The sequence below is a fragment of the Drosophila suzukii genome, chromosome 3 (assembly GCF_043229965.1).
Source record: "Drosophila suzukii chromosome 3, CBGP_Dsuzu_IsoJpt1.0, whole genome shotgun sequence".
Lineage (NCBI taxonomy): Eukaryota > Metazoa > Arthropoda > Insecta > Diptera > Drosophilidae > Drosophila > Drosophila suzukii.
Window position 1 is genome coordinate 2,026,663 of NC_092082.1, and position 13,048 is coordinate 2,039,710.

The 13,048-nt window shown below is 53.7% G+C and overlaps 1 protein-coding gene across 1 annotated transcript; it reads right to left on the reverse strand.

The window, feature by feature from the left end:
* Window positions 1–18: 18 nt before the first annotated feature.
* On the reverse strand, window positions 19–12,936 carry Dhc62B (Dynein heavy chain at 62B). The gene is made up of 10 exons (XM_017078593.4): window positions 11,716–12,936; window positions 10,617–11,503; window positions 10,374–10,554; window positions 7,651–10,320; window positions 7,279–7,593; window positions 6,977–7,219; window positions 5,832–6,920; window positions 1,932–5,709; window positions 1,552–1,871; window positions 19–1,411 (listed from the first exon to the last, which is right to left on the reverse strand). The coding sequence occupies exons 1-10, from the start codon at window positions 12,895–12,897 to the stop codon at window positions 182–184; spliced, it is 11,895 nt and encodes a 3,964-aa protein (XP_016934082.2). The 5' UTR covers window positions 12,898–12,936; the 3' UTR covers window positions 19–181.
* Window positions 12,937–13,048: the final 112 nt, after the last annotated feature.

Genomic DNA, 13,048 nt, shown 5'->3' on the forward strand with positions numbered 1-13,048 from the left:
TTCATCTTTAAGAATATATATGAAAAATTGTGTTCTTTAATCTCGTACTATGGATATTATTTCAATACTGGTATGTTTTAAACATATGTGGTAAAACAATTTAAAAAAAGTTAACTGAAAATAGTACACAATATAGAAATGATTTAATGAACACTAACAATAAAACGGGTCTTGGAGAAGCTCAGTCGCTGGTCTGGCAGATGAGGGCCACGCTCCGCTTGACCCAGTGGGAAGCCTTGACATGGGTGTTTAGCAGCAGCGGAACCACGTAGTTGGTGGAGTGACCCGTCGTGGACAGCGTGCCCTTGCGCTCACCAGTCTTATAAAGAGGGCAGCGGTAGCGTGATCCTTCAACCACATCAACCAGGCCCACGGGCCTGAAGAAGATCACGGGCATGGCATAGATGAGCACCTTGGGGAACTGCTCCACCAGTGTATTCTCGCGCCAATCCCAGCGTGCGCCCTCCAGGAACAGTCCGTTGCAGTAGACTCCGTCGTCTGGAGGCGACGTCTTCGTCTCCACCTTGAGCACGTCGTAGTCAAAAGTCAACGTGTCGATGGGGATCTTGTACTTTCGGGCAAAGTTTTGCATGGCACCGGTGAGGAAGGCCTGTGTGAAGAAGAATCCGGACAGCCAGAAGGTGGGCGGCTTGCCATGATGATGCCAGTCGTGCAGCCAGTTGAGCCGCTTGTACAGATCCTGGACGTACGATCCGAGTGGCTTTAGGCAGGGGTACGACTTGGACATCCACTTGGTTGGAATGCGGTTGAACTTCATGGCGGTCATCACGTTCTCCAGGTCGGGCGTCATCACGATGATGCCCTTAATGCCCATGGCCAGGTCCCGGCAGGTGCCACGTATCTCCTTCTGCAGCTTGAGGAAACGCTCCATCTCCTGCACCACCACCGTGTTCATGGACTCGTTGTAGTCCACCGGGTACTTTTCCGCCGCCGCCTCGATGTCCATGTCCGCCGGCATTTCGCGTTCGATCTGCTTGATGGTGTCCAGGATTATCTGCTCCACACTAACTCCTGCTCCGGCGGATCCCGCAGCCTCGCTGCCCAGCAGTAGGATCATCGAATCAAGCAGCGTCTTGGTGGTCTGTAAATCTCGGGTTATACCAGAGTTGGCATGCAGACCGTACACCTCGGGTGGCGCCAGCGATGGAAGGTTCTCGTCCAGATACCGAAGGATCTCGCGGTGTTCCGTCTTCCTCGGCAGGATGTAGCGATCGTCGCTGGCGAACCTGTAGCGGTTATCCGATACCGCCTGGGCGTTGCAAAAGTCTGCCAGGATCGTCACTATGAGCCGGCGATCCCAGTTGTCGGTAACCCTTCCTCCGTAGTTGCACTCGCTGGTCAAATACGAGATGGCGTCGTAGGGCACATGGTCGTACTGGTTCAGCAGCATCTAAAAAGAACAGGATTATGTTGATGATATGTTGAATATATCAATAATAGTACGGACTAGAGCCCAGCAAAGATGTTATTATATCTTGCATATCCCTTGCCTGTTTAGCATTGTGCTTTACACATATGATAGTAACTTACACTAAGCTGCAGGACAGAAATCTGCAGATCGGACTCGTTGAATCCGTAGGCTATGTTCCAACCCAATGGGCCGTACTTCCGGCGTTCTTGGACTACCGCATGGAAGAAGCAAATGCCGTAGAGCAGCCGGGTAAAAGCACGATCCTGCTTGGCACAACCCGTGTAGAACTCATAATCGTTAATCGGCTCCGAGTTGTAGGAGCGCATCAGGTTTTCCTTGAGTCCAGTGGGCGGTTCGTTGGTCATCTTGACACCGTTTTGGAGAATGGTGACTGGGAACTGGGGCGTGGGATAAGCGGTTAGCCATATTCGGAAGTTGGCTGAAATAGAATTTAAAATGTAAGATTTTGAACCGCTAAAATGTTGATATTAGCACTCACGCGTGGTGTTGAAGGTGTCCATGTTCTCCCAGAGGTATTCCAGGTAGGGCATCCAGGAAGCGGCCAAATGGCAGTTCTGCAGGCACACCCAGTAGCCCATCTCCTGGGCATTTTTGATCAGAGCCGTGGCAATGGGGCCCTGTCCCTGACCCAAGGAAATGCTCTGGAAGGTCTCCTCTTGACCCATCTTCTCGGCAAAGGCCAGCAGGGAGCCCAGTGGGTCCGCTCCGGGCGAGAGGATAAACACCAGCGGCGTAAGGGCTGTGGAGTCGGCATACGACTTGGAGATGTCAAATTCCGGAGGCGTCACATACTGATCTCCGATGCACTCGGCGATGAAGATGCGCACCGCCAGGAAAACAGAGTCGGGCCGCAGCGCCTTCAGCACGATGATCTTCTCGAAGGCGGTGGTCTTGTCGTGCCACGGAGGCGGCAGTGGTTGCTTCTCCGGCGAAAAGTGGTCGTAGATCGCCTGCCAGGCGCGCAAATTGCTCTTGAAATGCTCCACGATGCCGCGCAGCTCCTTGAGCTCCTCCAGGCGAAGCACATTGAGCCACACGGTCTCTGTTATCCAGCTGGGATCCGGGTTGGGGGGCAGGTTCGTGGACTCCTTGGCGTTCGTGACCAGGTGGGCAAAGTGGCGCATCTCCACCTGACCCGTGCCCAGCAGGATGCGAGCGGTGAGGATAAAGGAGTATAGCAGCTTATCCTTCTCGAAAATGGAGCGGCACACGTTGTTGTACAGATTTCGAGTGAAGCCATCCACCAGGAACTTGATGCGCCTGGGCAGATCCTTGGACTTGTTGGCCGTCTCAATGGAGTACATGTAGAGATTGATGTACCAATTCAGGGAGAACTGGTACATGGGATCGATGTTGGGCAGATCCGTGATGGAGTAGTACAGGATGGAGGAGTGCACTGCCACTGGTTTGTAGTTGAGCCGAAAGGCCTCGATCTTGGCCACCGTCTCCTTGGCTGCCTCCTGCTTCTCCACGATGTCCTTGGACAGTCCCTTGGAATCCGCCAGGATTTGGATGGCCGCTTCGTTCTCCAGAATATCGCCGCCAGCGCTAAGCGTCTTCAGGATCATGTTCTCCGCATCCCGTAGAGCTCCCTTATTGGCCGCCGCCTCTGTGGTGAGCGTGATGCGCAGCTCCTGCAGGTCAGGTCGCTCCTTGGCCACCACAATGCTGAGCAGCTGATCCATCAGGGCGTTCTGGGTGAGGGCAAAGTTGATGACGGTCACCTTGTTGAAGGTCTCCGGCAGAAAGTGCGGATTGCGCAGGTTGCAGGTCATGTACAGGCGAAAGTTCGGATTTACCGGCACCACCGCCTCACCCAGGCTGATGTGCTTAACGCCGCCCTGCAAAAAGGTCTGTCGCATCAGGATGGGATCAAGTGGGACCTCCAGCTCCTCCTGCACGTTTTCAATGATCACGGGTGTTCCGTACTCAAGAGCCTCCGCGATTACCTTCATGTAGTTGCTCTGGTTGAACTTGACGCAGTTTAGCCGGTTCTTCCGCTCCATGTTCTTCAGCCAGTTGTTGGCCTGGGCCTGCGGATCGATGAATAGGCTGTACCGGCTGGAATTGGCCGAGATAATGGCATTCTCGCTGGAGAACTCGTCGTTGGGTAACCCGTCCAGCTGCCAGTTCTGAATGGTGACCTCCAGGCCCAGTACATCAGAGATGGAGTAGTGAGCGGAGCAGGGTATCTTCAGGTCGGTGACCTTCTTGAACCAATCCTTGACGCATTCCGAGCGGTACTGCAGATTCACGGCCGACAGGTAGGCGATGATGCCGCAGGAAATGAGCACATCCCCGGGCAGGTGATCATATAGCTCCTGCAGATCCTCTGCCGCCTTGTTCCAGCGCGACTTCTCGCCACCCAATCCACCTATAAGGGCCTCCGCCCGGAGCAGCTTGTTCCGGCAGCTCTCGGCATGATCTTCCGTCTTTTGCATCTCCGCATTCGCCTTGTCCAGCTCGATATTCAGCAGCGCTACCTTCTCCTCCAGGGCCAGGGCCAAGGCCCGCTTCTGAGCCAGAAACTCCATGGTGTCGGCGTACTCCTTCTCGGCGCCAGCCAGCTTGGCCTTCTTGGGCGCCACCACCTTGGCCACCTCGTCGTACATGTCCATGGCGATGATCCACTGGCAAAGACCCTTGGCGGCGCTCGAGGCTTTGGCCACCACTTTGGGGTCGAAGTCCTTGTTGGGGATGAACTCCTTGCGAATGCGCTTTATGATATCCGGCGGAATATTGTCCTTGTCGAACTCCTTTAGGGCCGGTAGGAAGTTCATCTCGCCCAGCAGTCGCTTGCTGGGTCCCCAGTAGTCCTGCACCATTTTTCCGGAGGCTGGATCCGGAATTCTCTCCGGCGGAATTCCCTTGATCACACAGACGGCGGCCATGACCAGCTTGATCACAGGTGGGGGATTCTTCATCGACTTAACCAGCGTTATGTCAGCCGGTTTGAGAGTGTTCAAAGCAGCCAGGGCATCCTCCAGGACAGGAATGGCCTTGGCCAGATCCCGTTCACAGTCCTGCTTCAGCACCTGAGCGGCTTCGGCCTGCACTGAAGCCACCTCCTCATCCCGCTTCACTTGCTCGGCGGCGGCGCTGGCAGCTAGCGTTTCCTTGTTAATCTCGAGCATCATTTTGCGGGATGCCTCCGCCAAGGCCACCAGCTTAGGCTGCAGGGCATTCAGATCTCGCTGCATAATCGAGATGGCCGCAGCTGCCTGGGCCAGTGTGTCCAGGCCACCGATGTAGCGCATCTTGGCCAGCATCGTTTCACTCTGCTTGCGGTAGATGAGCGTCTGGAAGGAGCGGATCAGCTCGATGAAAGAGGCGTTTGTTTGGTAGATGTGGCGACCGGTCATTTGGCAGAAGGCCCGCGTGGCTCGCGCAGCCGTTGTGTGGAAGTACTGGCAGGTGTCCATGATGGCCACCTTGATGTCCTCGCTGGGCACATTGACGTCCACCAGCGACATCTTGGCAATCATGTGCAGCGCCTCCTCGGGCCAACTGTCGTACCAATCGATTGTGCAGCAGTTCACCAGCGAGGGATACAGGCGGACCCTCGTCCTAAGGGCGTCTCCAATGGGCGAGAAACTCAGGATCATGTGCAGTTTCTGCTTACAGCGGTCCACGAAGAAGGAGAAGACCTGCAGCGCCGAGACGTCGATGTTGCGATTGCCTCCTTGGGCAGCCAGTCGCACCATTTCCAGGACCTCCTGCTTCTCGTCGATCGGAAAGATGTTGGGCACTTCGCCCTGGTTTAGCAAACAGTCGATGTCCTGCAAGAAAAGCTCCATCTTAATCTGGTTCTCCGTGATCAGGAAGGTGGTGTGCTTGTTCATCCCTCCCGCCTCTTTCAGGATCGCCTTGATATCATCATGCCAATCATTTGCGCCGTAGTTTTTCGTGATCTCCGGCTGGAAGAACGACGTCTGCACCATATTGGTGGCCAGCTTGGTCAGCGACTGCCGCCCTGATCCGCCCAGGCCAATGATCAGGGCACTCGCTCCCTGGATGGAGATGATGCGGCATATTCGGTTCAGATGCTGCAGGGCAAAGGTGAACAGGGTGATGTCCATCTTGCTGCGGCGCGTCGAATTGTAGTCGTCCAGACTGGCTAGTGCCAGGTTAAGAAAGACCTCCACACTGGGCACCTCCTCATAGCGCCGCTCATCTGGAACGCTGTCCTCGTCGAAGTAAACACCAAAAAGAATGTTGCTGGCCGCCTCCATAGTGAACACCTGCTCGTCTGGTCCCTGGAAGAGAGTAGATCTGGTTAGTTATGGGCAAGGCAAATTGGCTTCAAGGTTGAAATATAAATGACCCGCGAATTCATCGGAAGAGGAGCAAACTTTGCTCCTTTACTTTTAGTACTCACCGGTACGCAGTACCTCTCGAAGACATTCTCCACTTTGTCCTTAAAATTCGACTTCAGGCAATCGTTCAGCTTCTCAAACATCCACTTGCGATCCACGTCATCCACCAGACGATCGTAGAAGACCCGCATGGCCTCGTGGTACCAGACGCGCACGAAAATCTTCTTGTCCGTCACCGACTCCTTACGCACCAAGGTGCATCCGGTCACGACGCGGGAAATGTCCCGCAGGTTGAATATGTAATGGGACTTCGCCGGCGTCGCCCTTATTTCCGCCTGGACCAACTTGTAAATGGACTGCGTTGCTGAAACGATCTGGTTGGTCACCACAAATACATCCTGTCCGTGGCCTGCACGGCGGAAGCCATTCAGCGCCACGTTCAGGAAGATGCGGAACATGCTGTCGTCGCTAAACGTGTTAATAGAATACACGTTGAAGTGGTTCAGGAATCGGGCATAGACATCCTGACGACTTCCGCCGGGTAGACCACACGCGGCCATGATCAGTACGTTGTGGATAAACAGCTTGGAGCTATCCTTTAGGTCGTAGACGTGACCGTAGTCGAAAAACTGGCGCAACAGCTCCAGAGGAGGCTGGGCTCCATAAACTTCCTTCACCGGCATGTTCATATCGTCTACGAAGAGCACACTCTGCATTCCCTTCGGCGGTCCGTAGATGCCTCGCTTCCACTTCTGCAGCTTGGATATGAGCAGCTCCTGGCACTGGTTGGCCGAAATCATCACGGTGAAGGTGATAAATCCCGTCTCGAACACCTCCTTGTCCAACTTGTTCATCAGATAGTTCTGTATGTAGACCGTCTTTCCGGTGCCAGTTGGTCCTACGAGCAGCATTCTTTTCTTGTGATCCACGTGCATCTTCAGCAGGTGAATGTACCGCGCAGTGTCCACTGTGGGAACTATTACCCCAGTCTTGGTCTCCTCCACGTCCATGCGCTTGGCCAGATCCGGCCAGTACCGCCAGGCTCCACGCTGTTTATACAGGAACACGTAGTCCACCAGCAGACCTTCGGTGGGCGGAGTTATCTCCATCTTGCCCAGCGGTTCCGGCGGCGGAGGATCGCTGTCCCAGAGCTGCAGGGTCAGATAGGAATTTATTTAAATCCTAAGAGGATTATAATTACCCCTACCTTCTTCAGGAACGCATCGAACTTCTCCCGGGAGGCTGTGTCCAGCACTCCACCCACTCCCCAAATCAGAGCGAACAGGATGGCGGCCTGGAAGTAGCTCTGGATGTACTTTTGGTAGTCCTCCGGGTTCTCCTCGATCGCCTCCGCGATCTGCATGTCGAACAGGTCAAAGGTGGTAAGCATGCAGTTGAACTCCCCTGGCTTGATGAACTGGCTGCAGTATCGTCGCACAAAGGTCTGGCACTGGAATTTGGAAACCATGGTTAGATCTCATATAACTGATCTAAGAAGAGCTCACTCACTGGTGTTAGAAGCCACTGCAACAGGGCCATCACATATGCCACACCCTCTTCGTCCGCCCACCGGGGATCAGCCTTTTTCAGCCAGCTTTTGGCAAATGCTCGCCATCCCAGGGTTGACGGCTCCATGTAGATCATTCCGCAGCGGGAAACTGTGGCCGGCGAGGCCTGGGCCAGATCCATTACCTCGAACACCATGGACATCTCGTTGCTCATGGTGATCACCTCGCCGCTGGTTAGGCACAGCTTCTTGTTGTCGTCCAGCACCGTGTTCATGTTCTCAATCCAAACGGCATCCACGGGTCCATCGAAGATGACCTACATGTATACATACATTTCATTTAAAGGTCTAGAGGTAGTATTTAATAGACTCACCCACTTTCTATCCGGAGTGGGCGTCATGGCAAAGTCACGGAAGATCTTGGCCACTAGGCCGTCTGTCCACTCATACGAGATGGGATCAAAGGAGCCGTACAGCTGGTTCATTGTAATGGACTTTGGGTTCATAATGCCCATTTGGACGTGCTGAAAGTAGTTGCTTTTCTGTGGCGCCTTGATCTTCAGCGCGGACAGGACCTTGGCGAGGACCTGAAGCGTCTTGGACTTGCCCGCCAGTGGTTCGCCCACCAACATAAATCCGTGCCTCACTATAATCATTTCGTACGTCTGGATGACCTTGAGCAGGAAACTGGGAGCGGGCTCCAAAGTTTCCTCCAAGCAGACGCGCTTGAACTCCGTTTCAACGAGGGAGTAATCGATGTGGGGCAACTTGATGCCCGGGAAAATGTCCGAGATGATGCCCTCAAATAAGGGAACGTCGAACGAGAGGAACTTGGGAAGATTCACGTCGATTAAGCTGCGCAGCAACAGGATGTCCTCCACCTCGTCCGGGAACTGCTTCTTGATGTTTCCGCAGGCGGAGAGCACCGTCTTCACGGCTCGCATGCCGTAGTCATAGTGATTCTGGCTGGACAACTGCTCCGAGCAGAGGCGGTACGTGGTCACAATCTTGACGGCCAGTTTGCGGGCGTCCACGAAGCCGTAGGAGTACAGGGAGATCTCTCCGATCATGGCGTAATCCGGCACCATCATGGCCACGGAACGGAAGAGCACTTTCAAATTATCTGGCAGTTCGGAACGACCAGCATAGCCGGGATTCATGGTAATGCACACGTAGCAGGCAGGATTCAGAGTCAACTCGGTGCCTTCAAACATGAACTTGGTGGCGTTGCTGCGAACCGCTTGGATGATGAGTAGGATTTGTTGGGCCACCACGGAGAGCACCTCTAACTCGATTCGGTTGAACTCGTCGAAGCAGGCCCAGGCGCCGCATGAGGCCAATCCCTTGAAGAATTTGCCCATTGCCTTGTAGTCCAAGCCGTCCGAGCAATTGAACACCTTGCACTGCACGGCCAAAGCCTTGGCCAGATCCTTGGTGGTCTCCGTCTTACCCGTTCCAGCTGGTCCCTCCGGAGCTCCGTTCAAATGGAGTTGGTAGGCTCCCACCAGGGTGCGGTAGCAGCGATCCGTCAACGGGGTGATCACCAGGCGATCTGAGTTGCCCAGATACTCGTTGGCAAAAGGCACCGTGGCGTTAATGATTCTTACCCAGGTCTTGTCGTCCTCCCAGTAGTAACGCATCTGGGCCAGCCACTGGAAATCAAACTCGCTGCTGACTTTGTTCTTGATGAGATCCTCGGACACGTCCTTGGCATGCACATCGATCACAATCAGCGACTTGATGGTGATCCGGTTTAGGTTGCTAATCTTCGGCGAGCGAACCAAGGTCACAATGTCGTTCAGCTCCTTGGACAGCTCTTGGAAGAAGTTCATCATGACCGTCATGTTGCCGCCGAAGGTGCGACGCAGGCATCCGTGGACGCGGGACGCCCAGTAGACTTGCGAGATGGCCAGTACAGTCATTTGGGGCCACTCTAGAACCCACTCGTGTCGCTTCACCTTCGGGTAGTGAGCGAAGGAGAGCTCGTTCTGGTAGCGCACCGCCTTAAGCATCTCGTCCTCCACTCCAATCAGCCACTTCTCCACACTTCCACCGGCCGCCGCTGTGGAGACCTGATCCATGAACTCAATTGATTCCTTGTCACTACTGATCATGGCCAGCACATTCTTGGCCGCATCGAACTCCAGGCTGTTGATGCCCTCGAAGCACTTGCTCAGATGGGGGAGAACACGCAGTGGGTCCTTTGTCTCGGACAGGATCTCCAACATTTCATCGTTGGCCAGAAAGAAGAAGCGCGGGAAGTACAGGCGCTTCTTCTCCAGGTAGTTACTCACGCCGGTGGCTATGTCCTCCAGTAACTCGTTGGCCTTTTGCAGGGACTCCAGCAGACCCGAAACCGGAGCAGTTTCCATTACCAGCGGCTGGCGAAGGACCAATCCCATGTTCCTGGTGTACGTCTGCTCTACGATGACAAAGAGGCGACCCTCTTCCGGCATCTGGGCCACGATGTCCTTCGATGAGAAGATAGGCAGCAAGTACAGGTAGTTGGCCTGCACCTTGCCCCACTGATCCAGTGTTTCGTTTACCCGCATGATCTTTTCGTACCATGCCCGCACCTCCTCCTCGCAGGGCTTCATGAAGGCCGATCCTCGCATGACCAGCGTCTTAAGAATGTGGTCATCGAGAAGGGCTTGGATGTCATCCAAGCTGCTGAGGATCTGCACGCCCGTCTCCTTGTAGGGGCCATAGGGAAACACCCTGGTCTCCCACTCCTTGATCATGGCTTGCAGCGCGTTCCACAACTGCAATTCCTTATTGGCTCCAATGCTGATGATCTCGAATTGGTCGAGAATCGGGTCCAGGCCGGAGTTGAGGATCTTGCGCAGGGTGGTTCCCGAATCGGGTGTGACGTCCCATCCGGCAATGTCGGACATCTCCTTCCAGTGGCGCTTCCGCAGAGCAGGATTGCACATGGTGTTTACTATAAAAACGCCGGTGGTGAAGTCCTTGATCGATTGGATCATCGAGGTGCAGAGTCGCAGGGGCACCGGGTGCTTGGCTGGATCCGGATCTTCGGTTTGACCCTGCAGTGGCATTCTATTAACTCTTTAAGAATTATAGTATCAAGTGATCTTACCTTGAATTTACACACGGGATTGTCGATAAGATCCTGTTTAATCTTGACTCTGTAGTACTTTTGATTCTTCTGGAACTCCTTTAGGTAATCATCTGTAGTTCTCTCCACGAACTGCGGTTCCAGGTACTCGAAAGGTCCATCGTTCCAAACGCTCAAGTAACGCTGCCACTCAATACAGCATCTACAGAAAGTTAAGGATTTTAATTTATGTACGTATAGGAACTTTACAGTATAGATACTCACTTCATTAGCTCCGCAAAGGGATACACAAACGTTTTAATAATCTCCAGCTTTGGATACTCGGTTTGGGCGATCTTGAAGAGCTTCTCCTCCTTGTTGATCCAAGCCACGTAGTCGTCGAATGTCTTTAGCTGATCTATAAAATTCTGCAAAATGATATAGCTATCCCGGAACTTGTCCGGCCGACTCATGTCGTCGATGACGGCCAACTTGGGCAGCAGGTCATCTATATCCGTGTTCAGTTTCTTAATGACCTCCTGGAGATGCTCCTCGAACGTGAATTTAAATTGCTCCTGCTGCGAGGCATTATAGTCGCAGATGTCGTTGATGTCCTTGATCCAATTGATCGTCTTGATCGTCAGGTCAAAGTGGTACTTAGACATCTCGGTCAGCTCCACGATATTGGTGCCGACCTGCAGGCAGTACTGGATGCGGTCGGTCAACTCGGCGATCTTGTCCTTCTTCACGTGGATCATGTACTCAGCACTCTCCAGTAGTTCCTCCGTTGATTTGGGGATCTCCAGCGCCCGGTATTTGATTTTCTCAAACTCATCACAGATTTCTACCTCTGCCTTAATGTGCTCCCGGATAATAATCGTGGTAATCTCGTCGATCAGATTCTCGGCCAGAGTTCGGAGGCCATTTACTGCTGGCTCGTTGTGGATAACGGCCATCACGAAGTACTCGGTTCCGGGCTCGCTTCGCAGCATTTGGATGAACCCGTAGTACATGTCAATCCGGGCAAAGTACTCCTCAAATTCATGTGGCTCGGACAGAAACTGGTTGAGGGCGTCTCGCTCCTGCCAAGAGTACAGCGCATAGTACTTGTCCCGGAAACCATCGATGTACTGGGTAACCTCTTGATACGTGCGCAAGATTATGTCCTGAACCTATGGGGAAAATAATGTAAAAGGTAATAGGTAGTATACGTTTTTATGGTTTACCATGAGAACGGGAAAGCAGACCTATGGGTTTTTTACTTTTTTTATATTTAATCCGTAGTATTAGTTTGGAATAAGGTTTAAGGCTCTTAGCCTTATAAATTTAGAGAGGCTTAAATCATGGTTTCTATTTTAGACAAATCTTTTTAGTGCATACCCACCTTATCGATCACATCCTTCAGATAGTTCTCATTCATCTCGATCTTGAGGTAATCGTTCACCTTCGCGTACATGGCCATCGAGGTAAGCGTCTGCACCTGCGGCTGCAGGGGCTCCATGCGGTAGCCCACCATCGAGATCTCGGTGGCGATCTCGGCGAATGTCCTGAGAATAGCCCAGACATTGGGCCGCGTGTCCAGATCGCTGGAGAACTCGGCCCACTCCAGGGACATGCGCAGCATGGGCATTGTGCGCGGGTGACTGCACATCCGGTACATCTCCTCGAATGTGCGAATCTTCATGTTGGTCATCTCGCGATTCATTAGACCCTCCAGAGCGTTCCAGGCCCTTTTCCATGTGCTCATCGGCATCACGCGCTTGCGCATCAGCTTGCGCAGCACCAGCACCACCTTGGGATACCAGGTCCACCTCAGGAAAGTGTTCACCTTGTCCAATTGGTTCTGGATGTACTTGCGGTAGAACTTATAGGACAGCGCTTCCCGTCCTCCCAGTCCCAACTGCTGCTGCATGGCGCCGGTGGCCAGGACGTAGTGGAAGACGCAGGCCAGATTGGGTAGTTCCCCGACCGATATGTTGAGGATGGCCCGCAGCGGAAGCTGCAGGATCAGTAGCTTCTGGGCGATGCGACGACGGTTCTCCAGAAAGTTGCTGTAGTTCTGGGTGCGACCCGGCCGCCGGAAGCCGATATCCGGATGCGGCAGTTCGAATTGAGCCGGATCCTCGTCGGAAAACTCCGGATGGCGCAGGATGTTCTTCATGCTGTATACCTTCATCAGGCGGTTGAACTCCTGGTGAACGTCCTTCATGTAGGCCTGCACCAGTTCCGGGTACTTGTTCTTTAGCCGCTCCGAAGCGAAGCTGAGGATCTTGGCCTCCGTGCGACGCAGCATCGGCGGCACCACAATCTTCCTCACCTCACGCCGCAGGTTGTCCTCATAGTGCGACTGGGGCAGGAGGCGCATGTCCGGTTCCGGCTGCCACTGCTGGCGGGCCACCCGCACCTTGACGTCCGCCGCCTTTTGCTTGAGGAACTGATAGTGCCGGCGCTCGTGGACCTCGCTGATGCGGAACTTGAGCAGTGGGTTCTTCATGTACGGCTCATTGTCGTACTTGGTGATGTCCGAGGCCGGGCGGTGCATCCGCTCCAGCTTCTTGGTGTACATGGTCGCACCTTCCTTGGCTTGGGATTTGAAAATGCAGGGATTCCAGGGGTTTTTACAACTCTCCGATGGTTACAGTTGCTAAGGCGACTTGTTGTGTTTGTTTTGTTTGTTTCCGGGGGGAAGTTGTTCGTTGCCGGTTCGATGACCTTGG

What these genes read in the sequence shown, in the direction of transcription:
- Dhc62B (XM_017078593.4), bottom strand. Translation starts at nt 12,897, where the DNA reads ATGTACACCAAGAAGCTGGAGCGGATGCACCGCCCGGCCTCGGACATC. An exon ending in TGAAGGATGTGATCGATAAG is followed by an intron (nt 11,504 to 11,715) that starts GTGGGTATGCAC and finishes TTTTCCCCATAG; the next exon opens with GTTCAGGACATAATCTTGCG. An exon ending in CCCTTTGCGGAGCTAATGAA is followed by an intron (nt 10,555 to 10,616) that starts GTGAGTATCTAT and finishes AACTTTCTGTAG; the next exon opens with ATGCTGTATTGAGTGGCAGC.